This window comes from Ochotona curzoniae, unplaced genomic scaffold (genome assembly GCF_017591425.1).
Source record: "Ochotona curzoniae isolate NIBS_2020 unplaced genomic scaffold, NIBS_Ocur_1.0 contig_883, whole genome shotgun sequence".
In the NCBI taxonomy this organism is placed as follows: Eukaryota; Metazoa; Chordata; class Mammalia; order Lagomorpha; family Ochotonidae; genus Ochotona; species Ochotona curzoniae.
In genome coordinates, this window is record NW_024466599.1 from 30324437 (window position 1) to 30344600 (window position 20164).

The following is a 20164-nucleotide window of genomic DNA, read 5'->3' on the forward strand; positions in this document are numbered from 1 at the left end:
CTTATCTTATAAACTGACTCCATCCTGTAGTTCATGTACATTTTCTCATAGTAATATAGGAATGCTGGGTCCAGATAGGAAGCACATTTCTGTTGCCTTTCAGATCAGCACATACAGAAAGACAGCCTGTATGTGAAGTGTTTAATAGTTACAGACATATGGGCCTTTGAGGTGAGTGTTTTTCATAATTCAACGATTGGGGAACCTGGGCTGGAAATGGTTTTATCAAGTCCAAAAGGAAATGATACAGAAATCTGGTGGATATTTTGCATTGTTTTCCACTTGCAACATTTATATTTCTGCAGTGTGTGTGATGTAGGTAGAAAATCCACCTCACTGGTTTTCTCCATATTTCTTTCTCTCCTCAGATGCAGACAGACATGCTGAACTATCTGGAAGCCCCCTGAAAAGCAAAAGCACTAGGAAACCTTTGGCATGTATCATTGGGTATTTAGGTGGGTATTTTCTCATCGAGGAAAAACTCAAAGACAATTTCTGTGAGTCATAATTATTTAACCATTCTAATTGGACATACCAAGTTCAAGTATTTCAGAAAAGTGGAATTGGGTACTTTCATATGTGTTGTCAGTGTGTTTGGGAAATTTTTATTTTTATTATCAACACACATATTCATACACAGTTGTGGAGTTATGTTTACTTTTTCAAGAAAACTCATTGAGGGGCCAGCTCTGTGGTAGAGTAGATTAAGTCACTGCCCATGGCACTGGCATTCCCATATGTACAAGTCCCAGCTGTTCCACTTCTCATCCAGTTCCCTGCTAATGGCCTGCAAAAGTAATGGAAGATGGCTCAAGTAGTTTGGCCCCTGCACATTTGTGAGAGACCCAGATGGAACTCTTGGCTCATGGTTTCAGCCAGGGGTAAGGCAGGCCAAAGCCAGGAGCCAGGAATTTCATCTGGGTCTCCTATGTGGATCGGGGGCCTGAGTACTTGGGCCATCTTTTACTGCTTTTACGGGCCATTAGTGGGCAGCTGTAGTGAAAGCAGGACAGCTGAAACTCAAACTGGTACCCATATGGAATCCTGGTGTTGTAGGTGGTGGCTTAACCTGGGCCAATGTGTCCCCTGACTTCTCCCTTTAAATAGAGGACTGACTTATCTACTCTCATAAAAATATGAGATCAAACTCATTTCTTATCTATCCTGAAAAAATATTTATGATTTTGATGTGCCAATTAAGATTGCCATGAAAGAGAATGTTTTATATGACTCCCTGATTTCATCATGCTATCTCACACAGAAATCTCCAAAGATGATGGCTCAATTTAATGTTAAAATACAACTAACAATACCATAGCATTACCGAAAGATGACTTCTGATTTTTTAAAGTTTTAAGTTAAATAATTTACACAATAATAATCCCTCATGATACCTAGAAACACAAGTGGCATGATTTCGTGCTTCTAATATTTTTCATTTTCTCAATAAGAGTGAAATATGTAGTGAGAATTGCTCCACACCTTATTGCTCTGTCAGAAAGATTGACAGATAATGTAGCATCCAGACATTCAGTCATTTAGAAATTAAAGTAGGGCCTTGAACTTGGGATGTTATATAGTCCTTACCCATGTCCTAGAAATCTGAAGCTGGCAGCACCCTTGCTGTTACCCTGCGACCTTATTTCTTGTTTTATTTTTTAGAGGAAGAAGAGTTGTTTTGATATCCCCTAAAGTAACGGCATGGTTACCAGGGGCATGATCTAGGCTGTAGTGGTAAAATCCTTTAAGATATCTATCCTTATTCCCAAGCAAGACCAACTCCTGAAAGCCCCTTCCCACCTTACGGGACAAAGTTCTGATCATGAAAATGACAGTGTATTTCTATTGTGGGCCAGTTGGTTTCTGTTCCTACCAGATAAGCCCCATGAACTGCATTCCTACGCAACATATTTCTGTGTGTTTTCTGTACTCAAACACTGTAGTGATTTCGGGTACAGTCACATGAATAAGACGTTGCCCTCAAAGATCTTAGTCTGTTGAGAAAAACACATAAATAATGAAAGAGAATTAGATGCTATAGAGTTCCAGGTCTTAATATGCAGTAGGCACTTGGAGGAAGCAGGAATTATCTCCACTGAGTGTTAAGACTGCCTAACATGAGAGAGTAGTAGTTGATTTCAACAATGGAAAGACACAAGAACATTTTCTCCCTGCATGAGGCCAAGAGAACCAGATGTACAAAGGCCTCAGTGAGTCCAAGAACCCGAGAAGTTGAGGGAAGGCAGGTGGTCTGGTCTGGAGAGACCACTGGAGAGTAGAGTATGCAATGAAAAAAGGTTAGTAGGCATTCAATGCTATGCTTCGGGGGGCGGGGGGAAGGCACAGTTTCTAGGGTAGTACTTAAGCCATTTCTTAATATTGACAAGTGTAAGATTTTGACCAACCTGCTATATAATAATCCTAACAATCTGGATGGCTGTTTCTAAATTTCAGTGAATCAAGCTGATGTCTGCTTTTAGCTGATGTGGTGAGAGAGTAGAAGGCAGAATGGCTTGGGCATGGATGGCATGCTGGGCTATGACTCTGGGATTCAGTGAGCAGGGGAGGCTTTGAAGGCCCAACGTTAGTAAACAGACTGAAATCCCTAAATCCTGTTCCCACACTGTTTGAATTTCTATCCATCTACAGAAAGTGCTAGTAGTTCTAGGCTTTGTGGCTGATAACAATGTACTTCACATATACCGCACACCCAGTGTAGTTTTATGGTGCTTCCTTGGTCAAAGCAGTTCCTCTATCTCTTGCCTATTGTGTTTGGACTTTGGTTTCAGATTGCATTTGTTATCCAAATGTTCTGAGCTAGGCGTGGCTGACCCTGATTCCACATCCTGGGGTGGCAGAGCCACGAGAGGAATCCTGTTTTTCAGAAAACTCACACACCAGGCATGCTGTATGTATGTTCCTGGTTTGATGAGCGCAGAGGTGGCTCCCCCGCTACCCCTGGGGCTACCTCTGCATACATCGTTTTTCTGGTTAGCTTCTTGAAGAGTCAGATGCTTTACTCCCTTGATTAGTCTTGTGTGAAGTGGCTCGCTACCCTGCCCTTTTGTGCTCACAACCTGAGGCTCAAGAGCTCAGGTAACAGAGGGAAAACCTGACTTCCTTGAGGCCTACAGCCATGGCAACAACACTTGAAGCTGATTCATTATGCCAGTCCTTAGCTGCCTCCTAAGGAACAGATTCTGAGCTCATTAAGACGATGTATGCCTATTAGCCAGTGTAAATGCACATGGAGATTCTTAATATGATGTTCTGAGTGAGAAACCTTTTCCACCCCTACCCCCACCCCTGTCAGAGATCCATCCTGCGAAGAAACCTAATGTAATCCGATCTGCACCAAGCCTGCAAACTACAACTACCAAGAGGATGCTAACTACCCCGAACCACACATCTCTGAGCATTCTGGGGAAGAGAAACTACACTCATCACAACGGCCTGGATGGTATGTCAGCCCGGGGTTTCCACAGGCCACTCCCAGGGACCAGGGCCCCTTTGCTTTTGTTCACTCAGTTGCGTCACCTGTCAAGTCCAAGGAATATGTTCTAAACAGGTGTGCTACAGGATGCAAATGTGTGGGAAGGGGTGCAGAGAGACCAGAGGCCATGTGCCGGGGGAAGACCTTTTGCCCAGTGGTGTTTCTTGGTTTTATCAGTGGAACTGCCACAGGAAGGCTTGCCTGACCCCCGAGACCACTGGTTAATAACGTGCTGACTGGGATTCACTTAAGTTGCTTTGAGCAGACATGGCAGTGTTCTCTGAGGGTTCTGGTCATTCTGAATTTGGCATTTTTTCTGTGCTTCTTTTCACTTTATGGATTTTTGTAATTGCTCAAGTGTGCTACAGGTTGTGAGAGGAATTACCTGGGTGATATCCTAAGTGCAGGAATAATAATTGGTTGGAAATGGGAACACTGAGAAATATCACCTCTTATCTGAAGTACTCCTCTCGTGGGCTTGGCCATGTAATGACTTCAGGTAGAACTAAAAAATCTTCCCATTTGAACTCTAAGCACAGCTATAGTAAGTCACTTGGGCAGTGCTGTTCATTTTAATAGTTTTGGATTTTGAAGCTGTCTTTGCTATTTAAGTGTTGGTATTTATTTATGAATAAAACTCTCCAGGCTTGTCATGCCTATGGCACTCGAAATTCCTTCAGTGACAGTAAATTGTTTTGAAACAAGGCCCTAGAGCAGAGCTGTGCAACAGACCTTCTAATAATAATTTCCTATGGTCATTTTTGTTCACTATGACTCTTGATGATCATAACCGTTTCTGAATGAGTAGAAAAAATAATTGGGGGGAGGGGTTGATGAGTACTTTGGCTTGCATTTGTCACAATGGTTTTCATGAAAGTTAGCTTCAGAAACTTGCTAATGAGAACACGGTCTACCTTAGCCATAATGTACTTGTTTTCCAGATGACAGAAGACTCAGGAGGGACTTTATAAAAATGTGGAAATTGGGTTCCTTTCCAGTCTTTCCTTGCCCACAGATTAGGGCCTCTGGATTCTGGCTTACGTGGAATCTGTAACCTTTCTTTTTCTCAGCATTTCACCCACCCCCTGGGTGTATAGTCCTGCTGCTAAAATCATACAATAAGTTCTGGCTGTTTTGCTGTACATGTATATACAAGTATATTCCTTAGGGCGTTGTGACTGATGTTGCGTTACAGCTTTCTGGTGTCCTCTTCCACTCACGTGGCTGTTTTGTGCCCATCCTGGCTGTGTGTTACCATCTATTATGCTTGACTCAGAATCACAGGAGCCCCTTTCCTTAGACTTTCTTTAAAATGGCAACTGGGAATATTCCCTCCCCAGGGCTGTCTTGTGCCATGTTCCTCTGAGTGGAAGTTGCTGGGATGTTACTGCCTTTATGTTCGTGCTAAACACATGCCCTAGACCATGGGAGTACAGAGAGTGAGAATCTGGCCTCAGCCAGGAAAATTACCTGTCTCTTTATCTGCAAAGACCCAGCACTGAAACACTCCTTCAGACGCAACTGTCTCGGCTGACTGCTGGGGTGTGTGGAGAAAAGCTACACCTGCCCTCAACTGCATTATCTCATTGGATCAACATGATAGGAAGTTAGGGGAGAACAGGGAGTTGTGTTGCATATCATTATATCTCTAAGCCTCTCACAGTGTCTAGCATGTAGTAATTCCCCACATACAGTAATTGTATAAATGAAAGTGATTGAGTAAAGTGAGACCTAGAGAGGTGAATTAGCTTGTCAGCAGTTGCCAAGTACTCCATGGATGGATTGGGATTTCCACTAGAGGGTGACTGATTCAGTCTGCTCTTTGGAAACTACTGTTCCAGATGAGTGTGGCTCTCAAGCATGCTGTCCTACGTCAACAAAGTAAAAACACAAGTTTTAATAGCTGATTTCATATGCGAGATCAGCATGTCAGATATTGAAGGACACAAATGGTGAATCTGGAACTTGGAGGAAGTTGTAGGAAGCAGGTGCTGTTCTCAAAGTTGTAAAGCACCACAGAAGGAGCTGGGGTTATTGCAACTAGAAGACCAAGGAGGACTCTGACAAAAGGGCCCTGTGTTACTGGACAGTCATCTGTCAGGAGGGATGATGAGGCTAGGTTTGGGACAAACTGTGGCTACCTGGGACCACACTGACAGGAGCAGGAAGGAACAGGTTCCTCCTAGAACTCTTCTAGAGCCTTGCAGGTTCCATGTAGCAACCCCTACTGGCATAATAGAACAGGACAGCAAAGGAGAAATGGGTGTTCTGGGACCGGGTCTTCCCAGCAGGAATCTGTTGAGTATAGAGCCAAGAAGCCAAAGTGTAACAGAAATACACATTTTGGAAAGTGTGTACCCTCTTGTATTCCTAATGAATCCTTTCCCCTGGATGCTGGGTCTTTTCTTATTTCCAGGTAATATAGAATCCTGACCAAGCTGATTTTCCAGGATAAACTGAATGTACTGGGAAAAAAAAGTTTGCCCAGTGATGAATTTTCATGGGACAACAGACACAAACTCATGGGAAGACCTGGTCTGACAGGGTCTCTGTGCTCTATGTGGCCTGTTAATCTAACTGCACGGCCCCGGGCAACACACAGACTCTGATGACCAGGAAGGTAAAGCTGAAATCTGCATACACAAGATGCCTCAGTCCTGGGAATCAGTAATAGCAGTGATGTGGGCTTGAGGGATTTAATTTTCAATCCAGGTTCTTGCCTGATTCAGATGTCAGAATTCTGAGTGGGTGCATCCATAGCCCATACAACTGAGAACAGGAGTCACTTGAAAGTGAGAGAAAAAACATTCACACATGTGTATAGACTGCCCCACATGGAGAGATATTGGTCATGAGTGGTAGACCAAAGGATCCCCAGAGGGAGAGAAGGAAAATTAGTACCCCCATCTGAAGTTAGGAGAAAAAAAAACTGGCTGTCCCTCATTTTCAGCCTCTTTTAGCATGTGTGAAGCTGTCTGGAAATTTTGTAGCACCTTCATGAGGAGTTTAATATCCATATGGTCATCCTGATGTGTCTCCTGGATGAGACATGGATACATCCTAGGAAGGTGGGTGCTTATGATTGACGGGTAAAGATGTATCATTATATAAGAATATTTCTGCCCACCTAGGCCTAACTAACTGCCTGCCTATCCACATTATATCATTAGGAAGAACGAAGGTTTGAAATTATAGACCAAAATTAAGATATAGCACCTTGTTGATCTCTCTACCCTTCAGTCTTTTCTCTTAGCTGTTGATCCAGCCATGTTCCATGTGCTGCCATGATGGTTTCCAAATCCTGCCTCCTCACTCACTCTCCCACCTTTTAAAGATTTTTAAATTTATTTTTATTGGAAAAACAGATTCACAGAGAGGAGGAGGAAAGAGAGAAAGATCTTCCATCTATCTGCTGGTCACTCCCCATGTGGCTGCCAAGGCTGAAGCTGAGCCAATTCAAAGCCAGGAGCTTCTTCCAGATCCCCTATGTGGGTTCAGAGACCCAAGGCTTTGGGCCCTCCTCTACTGCTTGTCCAGGCCACAGTCAGGGAGCTGGATGGGAAGTGAAGAAGTCAAGACATGAACTGGTGCCCATATGGGATCCTGGGACATATAAAAGCAAAGATTTAGCCATTGAACCATCATGCCAGACCTGCCTCCTCCTTTTCCCCCTCTCCCTCTGAGGATCCTTAGGTTCACCACTCATGACTTAGAGATTTCTGACATCATTACTGTTAGCAAACCAAGCACCTGCCACATATGGCCTAGTTGGTTGATTCCCAAGTGCCTCAGCAGGGACATAAGAATCCATCCTGGGAAGCTGTTCCATGTGTCAGGCCCCAGTACTTGGGTAACAGGGACGCAAGACTTGTCTGTGCCATGAGCAGGAGGCATGGAAGGACGATGTATGAGTGTTTGGAGTCAGAGAGGACTGACTGCTGACTTCCCTGATTACTTCCTGAGTAAGCATGGGTGGATCCCTTTGCACCTGCTTTCTCCTCTGTAAATCTGCTAAGTGCAGATCACATTTGCCTTTCAGAATTTTTTGCAAGTGATTAACATTTTGAATGCTAGTCAAGTAAAAAGCCAAATTTCAGAGAGGTTATGGGATTTACCAGACACATAAGGAACAGAGAAAGGCTTTCCACTCCAAATCTGCTGCTTTCCCTGCTGAATGAGTAAGGCCCCAGTCTGTGTGGAGCACAGCAGGTACTACATTTATGGTCTCTGTGCTTGGGAGGTGGGTGTGTTTTTGCAAATCTCTAGAGAAATGTGGCGGGTGTTTTTATTACTTGATTTAGTAAGTATAATAACTTTTCATTTTTAATTGCTTTTATTTTTATTTTAAAAGCGTATTTATTTACTTTGAAGAGAGATTGATATTGATATTGATATTTCATTTGCTGGTTCACTTCCCAAATAGTCTAAAATAGCCAGGAACTCCATCAGGGTCTCCCACATAGGCAGCAAGGGCCTAAAGCACTTGATCAGCTTCTACTACATTCTCAGGCACATTAGCAGGGAGCTTGATCCAAAGCAGAGTATCCTGGACAGGAACCAGGAGCTCCAACATCAGATGCTGCTGTTGCAGGAGATGACTTACCTCTCCTGATCCCCAAGCCGAAGTGCTGGCCCCTATCATTGTTGAATAAAAACCCTTCACCTCCCTTCCTGCTCTGTCAAGCTGCTCTGCCATATCAGACTGTTCCTCACTCTGGCAGTTGGGGCCTGGGAACTAGATTAGCATTAAGAGGAGGAGGAAAGAAAGGAGAAATTCAAAACCATGTTTGAGTCAAATCCTATACTATTCCCAGCATAGGTTGTAGATATTCGTTAAATGTCAGAATTCTATCTACATTTTAAAAGAGCAACTGCTATTACATTTTATTTGGAAATTACTAAGATACCAGCCATTTTTTTATCAGTGAATTGTTTATGTGTGAATTGTTTATAAATAAGATGTCAATACCTTCCTTATAACTGTGTTTGTGTCTTACCTAAAAGTATGATTTTCAAAAACCGAGTCACAACTTGCTTAAAGGTGAGCAGGGGTGTGCTAGTATGTATTTGTGCATGATAAGAGCCCAGGAGGTATACAGAGAAGTTGCCCCTGTTTGAGTTCTTTTGAGGAGCATCAAAGATAGCATGTGGGGACTGGTATGGTGGCAGACAATCATTTGCCCGCAAGTGCTGGCATTCCATACGGGTGTCAGTTCATGTATCATCTGCGCCAGTTGTAATCCAGCTTCCTGCTAATGAGCCTGGAATAACAGTGGATTCAAGTCCTTGGGCCCCTGCACCCATGTGGGAGACTTGGAGAAAGCTTCTGTCTTCGAATTGACCCAGCTCTGGGCGTTGTAGCCATTTGGAGAATTAATCAGTAAATTAAAGACATTTCTATCTTTAAAACAACAGCAATAACAAAAGCAAAACAAACAAACTAACTAACAAAAACAGGCCTGCTTAGCTTCCTAATGGCGCATGTATTTAGAGACCTGAAAGCATGGGAGATAGAACACCATGACCTTGAAATAAGATCGGTTTTTCAGAATACAGGCGGGATCAGAAGGAATTCTAGCAAAGAGAGGGGCAGGTGGACTATGTAAGCCTCTTGTGTGATTCTCACTCCCTCCAAAGGCACCCTTGGTTCATCTTCCAGTGTCAACTGCCTGAGTTTGGGTGGGTCAGGAATCCTTCCATGCCATGGCACAAACACAGGCAAGTGCCTGTTGAGTCTGTCTTTATTACATGGTGGGGGAGCTTGAGAGGCACTTCTGCTTGTAGAGTGACAGGACTCAACAGAGCATTGGTTGGAGATGTTCATATGCTCTTTCCAGGGTGATGCAGCTCTTGTCCCAGAGGTCCTGAGAGGACAGAGCATGCTGGGAAAACCAAGTAAAGGGACACTAAGAAGAGATGAGTTTGCAGTGGGACAGAACCAGGGCATGTGAGCTGGGGAAGGTGATGGATTGTCCAGTAAACTTTAATCTGCTCTCCTCTGACTTATTTCCCCTAAGGCTTCTGAGTACACTGGAAATCTAGTTTTTTAAAATTTATTTTCTGCATTCAATAATGTCATTTTTCTGGCCGCCCCGGGAAGAGGATATCTAATGTGGATGCCCCTGTAGGTGCAATATAATGGTGTGGAGAGTGTCCTTTTGATGATTTGTTTCCGAAATTGGTGACACAGCAGTTCCAACTCTCAGCTTCCCACCACAGGAAATGGGAGATGGTGAAAGCCATTGTACCAGGAAGCAAGCTCTGGGAATGCACCTGCTGTCTTTGCAAATTCCAGTAAAAATAGACAGACAAGGACAGCTGATGGCACTGTTAGGCATGCTCAGGCCCAGGCTGCCTTCTGTTAGAAATGTTCTGTCCTTTCCAAAAACTGCAGTGTTTTTCGAATCTTCTGAAATATTGTTTATGGAGGATTATCATCAGGTGTCCTTAGACTCACCTCCAGTCTCCTTATCTCAACTTGGAATGTCATGACCTGGTTGAGAGTCAAACTTTTGAGAGTTTTAGGAAGTTACTTCATGAAGAACCATTATGACTTCAGGGTTTATTGACTGTGAAGCAGCATAGCAGAGTACCTAGCCCATCAAGAACGTCTAGGACAACTGAAGCATTGTCAGAGGGTGTTTGAGGTCCCCTCAGCTTATGACATATGCAGGAGGACAGTAGAGGAAGACAGCATGAATCATCTACAACTTGGACTTTTGGAATATTCTTGAAGGATGCCAAATGGGCCGGGAAACGTTTCCCCGTGGGGCCAATGTTGTTGTGCAGCAATGGTGTGTCCCATATGTGTTCTCTCACCTCAGGGTGGTTTCTGAGAAGGAAAGTGAACCTTTTACTTAAGAGCTGGGTCGCTGGGTGTTTTTTGTTTGTTTGTTTGTTTGTTTGTTTGCTGTTGTTTGTTTTTTAGGTTTTCTTTGTATTTTTAAAAAATTTTTTTAAAAATTTCATTTTGTGACATAGTTTCATAGGCTCTGGTATTCCCCCAACCCCTCGCCAGGCCCTCCCCCCCATGTTGGATTCCTCCACATTGTTACAGTAGTACAGTTCACATCCAGTCATAATTCCTTCATTGTGAGCATGTACCATGTGTAGAGTCCAGCATCTTATTGTCCAGATAAGTTCAACAGTTTCAGTGGGAGACCATCCCTGGTCTGAAAGTAGAGCTGGCAGAATATCATATGGGTCTCTAGTTTTGCAGAAAAGATGTTTGGGAAAGGAAAGAGAAGAAGCCAGCAGAGAAAGGGGAGCAGGTCCCTGACAAGAGGGTTGAAGAGGTTTAACTCATCCATCAGAAGAGTAAGAACAAGGGTGCTGGCTTTTGGCCTCATGATTTTGGCATCAGCTGGGAGGACCACATCCTTTTATGAGAGTGTTTGCCTTCAAATCCTAACTCCACTTCCCCTTCAGCTTCCAGCTAATATGTAACCTGGGAAATAGCAGACAGGGTTCAGGTAGTTGGGTCCCTTCTGTCCATGTGGGATGAAACTCTGGGTAGAGTTTCTGATTACTGCATTCATCGTGATCCAGAACCTGTGGTTATGGGTATTTGAGTGAAATAAAAGATGAAAGCACGTTCTCTCTCTGTCTCTTTTAAAAGATGCTTGGGTGGGGAAAGAAAGGGAGGGTATTCAATACCTGGATCTTGATGCCCCAGTAGAAGAAAGACCAGCTTTACAAGCCCATAGACTTGGGCACATCCCTGTGTCCTCTGGGTATCGGAGTAAGGAGAAGCCGTCTGATTCACTGAGCCCAGGGCAGTGGAAATGGACTGTCTGTCACAGTCGCAGTTGGTTTGGGAACACCCAAGTTCATTTAAAGCTTCCCAATCCAGCTCATTGTTATTTTCTTCCTTTATTGCCAGTTTTCCCTTGCAAATAACAGAGTACTCCTTATGCTCAGGAAACACCTGGGTTATAATATATGCATTTTCCTCCCTCAATGAGATACTTATTTTTATCAGCAACATTCCACATATGAATGAATGAAGAAGTGATTCATGTAAAGTTGAAGTGCACACTTGGCAGGGAGCGTGAGAGATGAAGATCTCTGAGAAATCCCTTCCTGATGCTCTGCCTGCTGATTCACTGAGAGGGTCTCCCTGGGGCAGTCAGTGACAAAGTCCCCAGTGAAAGCAGGGACCCCAGGATAGCGTGGGCCTCCTGGATTCTCCCTCTGACTTCATTTTTTCTCTCCATTTCTGTCTCTGTGTCTTTTCTTTTCTCATCTTTACCTTCCAACCAGATTTCTCTGCTAATTCAAATTTTGTTATTGGGCATATATAGTCACTGTGAATTGATCCTCTTTATCTGGTATTACTCCTTGTTTTGAATTTATTTTGTTTAATATTATTGTTGTCACACCAGGTAGCTTTGTTTTTGTTTTGTTTAATGAACTTTTTTCCTAGTTTTATTAAGCCTGAAATAGATTGACTCTTAGGCCTCCTTAGAGCTGGCGCATGTTGTTCTAGTGCAGATTTTTAAAACCCCGTAAAGATAGCTTCCATTTCCAATGCTTATACAGTGTAATTGTCTTTTAGTGAATGTAAATATTGAAAGTGTGTGATTGGGTAAGTTGCAACATATGTATGTATACACTCTTGGGACAATCGAGATAGTAAGTTGATCCATTACCTCCAAACATTTTCTCACACCCTTTTGTGGTCTTCTGTCCTTCTTCTTTCCATCCTCTCTACCTTGTTCCCTAAGGGACTAGCCATGTGATTTTTGTCACTGTAAATTTGTTTATATTTTCTATAATTTAATGTAAATGGAGTCTATACAGTATGTGTTCTGCATTTGAGTAATTTTGAGATTCTTATCTTCAATGTCACTGATTATTCTGCAGGATCAAATCTGAATCCCATATGAAAAATTTTTGTTTCAGATTTTGTGTTTTTTTAGTTTTTTAGTATTTAGTTTTTTGGTTCCTTTATACTTCTAAAATACATCATCTTGTCACTTATTGTAACCATCTTGTCTTACAGATTATTTAGCATACTTGTAGGTTATATTTGCAACTGACAACTACCAATTCTAACATCTCGGTCATTCATTTTTTTTTCCTTCTGATTATGGTTTGAATTGTCCTGCTTCCTATGCCTAATATTCTTTACTGGTCACTGGGAATGATAAGTCATAGAGACTCTGGATTCTGTTGTCTTCTTGTGCAGAATGTTTTGTTCTAGCAGGTAAATCACTTTGGTTCTGTGTAGTCTTGATGTGAAGCTTCATTAAAGCTCACTGGTTTTGATTTTATCCTTAATCTCCTTGGATGTCATAGAAAGACCAGGTTGTTAACTTGGCAGAACTTGAATTCCAAACCTTGTTTCCCTTGCACTGGACAGCGGCTGAAATTGCTGCCCAAATTTCCGAGCCTTCCAACGATGTTTCCCCAGGGGCTCATCCTGCTACTTGCATGATGCACAAAGCAGCCCATCATTTGAGGCAAGTTTGCATGTGTGTTTCACTCCTTTCTGCAATCTCCTCCCTCAGTTCCCACCTGTGTCCTAGTGGCTTCCCACTCTCACATGTGATTCCTCCGTCCAGTTAGATCCTAGCTTTCTGCCTGAGCCATGTTTTTTCCCCTGCTGCCTGGAAGTTTTCACAGGGAAAGGCAGCCGAGAGCAGCTCTCACCCTGTTCTGCTTTGGTCTAGGGTCATCATGTCTCTGGATTTTGCCAGTTTGGGGTTACTCTTCATTACCTTCAAATAGTTGCTTTTAGTATTTTTGTCCAGAATTTGTCATTGTTTATGGCTGTAGAGCTCAGTTGATATAAATTAACTAATAATTATAGAAGCAGAACTCCTTGGTCCTTGGATGGGCTTCTCTCCCACCCTCCACCTTAGTTCTCTCAATTTAAAAAAAAAATCACATGGGGCTGATATGATGGCACAGTGAATTAAGCTGCCACTTGCATCACTGGCATCCTATTTGAGCACTTGTTTGAGTCTGGCTGCTCCACTTCTGATCTGACTCCCCATTAATGCGTCTGGAAGCAGCAGAAGATGGCCTGAATGCTTGGTCCTCTGCCGCCCACTTGGCAGAATTAGATGGGGTTCCAGGCTACTGGTTTTGATTTGGCCCCATCTCTACTGCAACCATTTAGAGAGTAAACTAGCAGATGAAAGAACTCTCTCTCTTTCTCCTCTGTGACCTTGCCTTTCAAATAAATAAAAATACCTTTTAAAAAGAAGGAGAGAGGGCCCAGTGTGATGGCCCAGTGGCTAAATCCTTGCCTTGAAAGCGTCAGGATCCCTATGGGTATGAGTTTATGTCCCAGCTGCTCCAGTTCCCATCCAGCTCTTTGCTGTGGCCTGGAAAAATGGGAGAGAATGGCCCAGAGCTTTAGGACCCTGCATGTGAATGGGAGATCTGGAAGAAGCTCCTGGCATCTGACTTTGGATTGGCTCAGTTCCAATTGTTATAGCCACTTAAGGAGTAAACCAGTGGATGGAAAAGTTTCTCTCTGTTTCTCTTCTCTGTATATCTGACTTTCTAATAAAAATAAATAAATCTTTAAAAAAGAGAGGGAGGAGTGGAGAAAAACATAACATACTGTTGATGCTCTTGTATATCTCTTTACCAAGGATATTAGTGATAGTGATTTTTGATTTTTTAAGTAGTCTTCTCCATCAACAATTTAACTTGCACCCTTCTGCTTATTTGTTTTGATCTCTAATATTTATGTTAGAAGTTTTATTCTTGGTGACCTTTGTTATCTAATACTGTTTAGGAGACTAAAAATTACATTGAAAGCTCTTTACTTATGCTTGCAGACAGAGCTTGTAGTATGTTTCGCAGTAGTGGTGGTGAGGTTGGATCTGTTGATGAATGCCCCACATGTCGGTGTCTATAGGTCAGATTCCCCAGAGATATTTCTTTCCTAGATGGTTAAGATTTGGGTACCTGGGGGCCTGGCACGGTGGCCTAGTGGTTGAAGACCTTGCATTGAATGCACTGGGATCCCATATGGGCACTGGTTATAATCCTGGCAGCCCAGCCTCCCATTCAGCTTCCTGCTTGTGGCCTGGGAAAGCAGTTGAGGACAGCCCAAAGCCTTGGGACCCTGCACCCACGTGGGAGACCCAGAGGAGATCCTGGCTCCTGGCTTCGGACTGGCTCAGCTCTGGCTGTTGTGGCCACTTGGGGAGTGAATCATTGGAAGGAAGATCTTCCTCTCTATCTGTCTCTCTCTCTCTCTCTTCTTTCTTTCTCTCTCTCTCTCTCTCTCTCTATATATATATATATATATACACACACACACACATATATATCTGACTTTGCAATAAAAATAAATAAATCTTTTTTTAAAACTATATGAAAATAAACAATATATTGTTTTAAAAAAGATTTGGGTACCTGGATTCTGGGGAATCCATGGGAGGTGGCTGGACACTCATGTATCCACTTTCAGAGCTTTCCCAATCCCAGAACATTCATGTACAGGGTTTCAGATACACGGGCCTTGAGCACAGTGGCATCATTTTGTAAGCCCTGAGGGGATTCTTTGGACAACCTGGGTTTCTCCTTGGCTTTCTGAGTGTCTGATGTATCGTCATTCCTTGGTTTGCTTTCTGGCCTCTAAAAGTGTGATGGTAATTTCTTTTCTGATTTTCACAATGCAAGTTCACTAACTCAGGAGTTAGCAGCTAGAAACCTTAAAAGGGTTTATTTCAAAACATCAGTCATTGAGAATGCAAAATGTCAAAGTCCATGAACTTCAGGTACTTCTGGATGGCTAAACCAATAGGGAAAATTTTACATAAAAACAAAGTAAGTAAGTGTGAATCAGGATTATTCAGAAGTAGATATAAAAGTGACCAGTGTAGAGTCTTGTGTTTGGGAGGGGAGAGGGTGAGAGATAGATAGATAGATAGATAGATAGATAGATAGATAGATAGATAGATAGATAGATAGATAACCAGAGAGAGGGGAGGGAGGAAATGACCTGGATGACATGCTGGTCCAGGAAGCAGACCTGAGAACTGAGGTTCTCTCTCCCTGGGGTCCTGTGCTAATGCTAGTGTGCTCAAGTCCTGTGTATCTGGGACCCTGCATGTGGCTATTGTGGGATTGTGAAGGCTCTGAACAGGGGAAAGACGTAATAGCCTAAGGAATGACAGATGGTAGCCCTGACAGTTTTTAGCCTGGAACATGGAGAGGGGACATATTTCAGCTTCAAGCCATGGCAAGCATAGAGCAGGCTTATATGAACCTGGACAAACCAAATTCTGGGCCAGTAGTAGGAAAGGAATGTACTTAAAACTGGGGCAGGTAAGTTTAGCGCAATTTACCAAGGTGAGTCAGAAACTTTACAGACTATTACAGGTGGCTCTTTTAGCAGGTGATTTCATGCCATGGGGTTTTAGACAAACAAATAAAAGAGAGAAAGGCTTCTGAGAGATACTGGCAAATATATAACCTTTAAGTTAGACATTGATGAGGACAGCATGGTTGTGTTAGGCTGTTAACAGCCATGGCACTGGATTGGGAGTAGGCAACTTGGTCTAGCAGGAAAAACCTGAACCAAGATCTGGGTTCAAATCCTGACTCCTCAACTTAATTTGCTTTATGACCTTGAATGAATCCTGGACCTTTCTGATTCTTCCAGAGTTCTAGTAAAGGTGAGAAAAGGCAGTTCTGTAACCAACAGCAAGTTCAGTAAAGCAAAGGTTAGCCTGATGCCAAAACTGAACTTCCCTGAATTCAACTCATAATTGCTGAGCCCGTATCCAATACAAGGCTGTGCCCATGGATTTTCCCTGTTCTAGAAAGACCAAGCACAGCACAACTCTGCTGTATCCTGCAGCCTTCCCCTGAGTTGCTACAAGGCTGTGGAGGTAAGCGGACCCAAATCCATTCAGGCTGCGAGCAGCCTGCCTAAGGATAGAGGAGGTCCGAGCATCTTGCCCCATCCCCACTGCCCTTACCCAGCACTCTCCTAGGAACCCAGGGAAGGCCTTAGCAGAGCAAGGGACAGGTGAGCTGCTGTGATGTCCTTTCTTGGACCCAGGATGGTTGAGGTTTTTGGGAAAGGGGTATGAGGAAGGGGCACCAAAGCTGTTTCTGACCCCATGACATGGGGCAGGGGGATCAAGGTTCACTCCCCATCCTTCCCCTCCTACAAAACAGGGTATTGATGGCCTGGAGATGGCCACATGATGCTGATGAAGGATGACAGCTGCAGAGGAGAGTTGCCTGCTCCCAGCAGGAGTGTCCCTGATACCTTGGCACAGGTCAGGGAAGTTCAGAGCCTGCTGTCTGGCAGCATCCTAGACCCAACTTGTAAGATGCTTCAACATCAGTCGTATGGTGTCTCAACCACCACTGGGCTTTCCCTTGGGTCCAACTCTAAACTGCTTTGTGAGTTTCTATTTGAATTCTTGCCGGTTCTCCTTGCCCTGAATATTATGATGTGGGTGGGACCACAGACTCCTGCCTCGCCCTCAGGATGCATTTTTCTGTTTGTTTTTTGTTTTTTTCCCTTTTCCAGAACTCACATGCTGCGTGTCAGACTGAGCCTCCCTATCTCATCCGGCAATCCAAGACTCGCTGCCCTGCCCTGCCCTGCTGTCCACAGCCCATGCCTGGGACAAAGGCAGCCCCATTCACAGTACATTTTGGGGGAGAACTCATGCACTGCCTCCTGAAGACTCAGTGGAGGCAGGGGAAGAAGCTGGGGGAGTGCGCACCCCACAGGCTGCATCTCCACGTGTACATCAGTGGCACCTTGCTTTCCTCCCAGAAACCTCGCTGTCTCACTGAAGGACCTGCCTGAGGAACAGAGTGGGGGGTGAGGAAACCACCCCCCACACTCACCCCTCTGCTTGGCAGCAGGAACCACAGCTCCTCGGGAGCCATGGAGGCTGCCGGGGGCTCAGAAGAGCCGCTGCCTGCATGTGTCAGCTCCGTTTTCTGCTCTGTAATTCTGTACAGAAGGGCCATGGCTTCATTCTAATGGAGTTTTCTTAAGAATGTGCCAGTGTTTATGCAGTTGATGATGTCTCCCTGGCCTCACTATTAATGTCGCTTGGCTTTTTCTCAGTAGGTTTCTCTATTTTTCTTAAGTGGGGAAACTCTACGTTTTCCCCTCCATCTGGTATTGGACCCTTCCCCACCCCTCCATCCCTGCCTTTCCGAGGTACAGAATTCCCTGAGGACCTGACTCCCTGAGGAAGCTGCAGTGGTCATCTGTGGTAAGCCTGCAAACTCTTCTCATCACTCATGTTTGTCGTGGGAGAGCACTGGTGTTGTGCCAGGCTCTGCTCAGCTCCAGGCTGCTGCAGCAATAGCGGGTGTGAGCCAGGCCCAGCCTGAGTGGCATAGCGGTGAGCCATTTGCAGACTGGCTGATGAGGAATCTCAGCTGGGTGGCTGCTGAGCCCGGTACAGGTTGCTCGGGTTTATTTTAGACAGATACTCTTTCTGGCCTACAGGGTTGGGGTGGGAGGGTTAGCAGATGTGAACCTGGGGATGATACCATGACCCCTTTGAGTATGTGTGTCTGCCCCTCCAGCTGGTGCTCAGTCTTTCCATCCTAAGCATCATCACAGCCAAATCACAGGGATAGGAGCAAGTCAGTGCCTGATCAACTTAGCAAGCAGACATGGGACTGGCCACTCCCCTGCCCTCCAATGTTGGCAGTGGCAGGATACAGGCCACGGGGCATGGGACTGCAGCACCACGAAAGACAGAGGAGATGGCCCCTCCAGGTGTCTTGAGGATACAGTTGAGAGGGAGCTGGACTGAAGGCAATGCCACAGCTGGCTAGCTTTTGCAGGACATGGCTGTGACTGACTGGACCCTCCCAGGAAGGCGATGCTGACCCCAGAGCTGTGTTGTGCAAGGGCTAAGGGCCATGTTCCGGAGCTCAGGCCTGGCTGCCTGACCCCTCTGCAGGTCTGCAAAGTCTCCCAGCTTCTTTCCTGAGGAGGAGTTGGTTCTCATCTTAGGTTTGTGTGAGGATGCCCGGGGGATGTTCCCGCCACTGCCAACTCATGGAGCTATACTGGGTCTTGGCGTGGGGCCCTGGGGGTGGGGCCTGTGTGAAGGGTGCTCAGTGGAGTGGTGATGCTCAGCAGGCAGCAGGCGTTCCCCAGCAGTGCCCACAAGGAACCCTTCAGCTAAGCCCTGGGGAGAGAAGGCAGCTGGCACTGCATGTCACGAGTCACGTGGCACCTTCTTCTCTAAAGAGAAAGACACAGCAGAGCTGTCCAAAACCTGCTCTGGCCTGATTGTGGCTCAGGGGAGCCACAAGAAGGGGAAAGAAGTTTCCCCGCCCCCTCTGGCCTTTGCACATCGTCCCTCTGCTGACCAGCACTAAAGGGTGACCAGTAGAGTGAGCTGCCTGCTCTGCTGCCACCAGGCTCATCCTCTCTGCCTTTGGGGAGATACCCTCTCCCCAAGTCCCAGAGATTTGGAGAAGGAGGCTCGAAGGGAGTACAAAGGGAGAGCAGGGAGTCTGCCTTCTCCCTGCCTTCAGATCACAGGAGGCTTTGGGACAAGTGTGGCTTGTTTGGAGCCACATGTACCAAGTAGGTTCTTTATCCCCCTGTCCTTGAGCCCTCCAGGTTCCACAGTCTCCTTCTCCCACCAAGATGCTGCCTAAGGAACTAGGGTCCCATGTGCTTGGCTCATCTCCATAAAACCCCACTGTTCCGATGCCTGTCCTTCAGGTAGTGGGGGACACATGCCAGGGAGCCTCTGCCCTGAGACATAACTGCTCCAAGGGTTCCCAGAGGCTGCTCTCTGGGGCCCTGTTTCTCAGCAAGCATGAAGGAGTTGTGGTGAGCCTGCACAGCCCATGGGGCTGTGCCATGTTGTTGTGCCCTCCCCTGCCTGCCCAGGTTTCCTAAATGTGCACAAGAAAGGACATGGAGGGGGTGGTGCTGGAACTTCACAGCACGCCTCTCACAGTGCTGCCGCATCCACAGTTGCTGCCACCCAAGAGAAGCACATACAGCAGAAGAGTTCAGGGTGAGCATTTGGCCTGGAGAGGAGGAGGCTAAATAATACACTTGTGCCCTCTCTCAGTCCCCAGGTTTGATACTCGAGTGATTGGGCTCCTGCTCTCCGTGTGGGAGATCTGGGCTGCATTCCTGGCCTGCAACTTCCTGGCCTGGGTGTTGTGGTCATTTGGGAAGTGAACCAGCAGATGGCAGGTCTCTCTGCTTCTCAAAGAAATAAATAATTGAGAAACAAACACCCGGGGGTTTTAATCCAGAGATTTAACACAGAAATAAGAAGAGCTGAACAGTGAAACTGGAGAGAGGGACAAGCCAGAGATGGGGGACAACAGCAGAGAGGCTGTAGGCAGGGGCCAGGGCCGCTGGGCAGGACAGGGGACCGCAGAGGGCACAGCCATGCAGGCAGAGGCATGGTCCCTGCCAGAGCTGTCTTGGGTTCCTGTGGGCTCTGTCAGCCCAGAGAGGCAGTTTGTTCTTGCAGGGTAGGGAAAACTTTTGTTTCCACAGTCATTCCATTTTCCTTTGCGAGAATTTACCCATTTAGCACCCTCATCTCCCCATCTTCCCCCGACCCCCTGCCAACATCTGCAAGGAAATTGCGACCCAGTTTTGCATCCCTCCTCTAACTCCTGGCCCTCTCCATCATGGCTCTGCCAGAGAACACCCCTGAGCATGGCACGTGCTCA

At 45.3% G+C, this 20164-nt stretch overlaps 1 protein-coding gene across 5 annotated transcripts in view; it reads left to right on the top strand.

The window, feature by feature from the left end:
• Nucleotides 1-18909, top strand: part of MTA3 (metastasis associated 1 family member 3) — a 157544-nt gene extending 138635 nt beyond the window's left edge. For 2 of the 5 annotated variants that reach the window (XM_040993156.1, XM_040993158.1), the window contains exons 15-16: nucleotides 369-455; nucleotides 3314-3583. In XM_040993156.1, the coding sequence (XP_040849090.1) occupies nucleotides 369-455; nucleotides 3314-3564 (338 nt within the window). In that variant the 3' untranslated portion in view covers nucleotides 3565-3583. Of the gene's footprint in view, nucleotides 1-368; nucleotides 456-3313; nucleotides 3585-17006 lie in introns of those variants that run through there. The other 3 variants (XM_040993159.1, XM_040993157.1, XM_040993160.1) reach the window with 3 other exon arrangements.
• Nucleotides 18910-20164: the final 1255 nt, after the last annotated feature.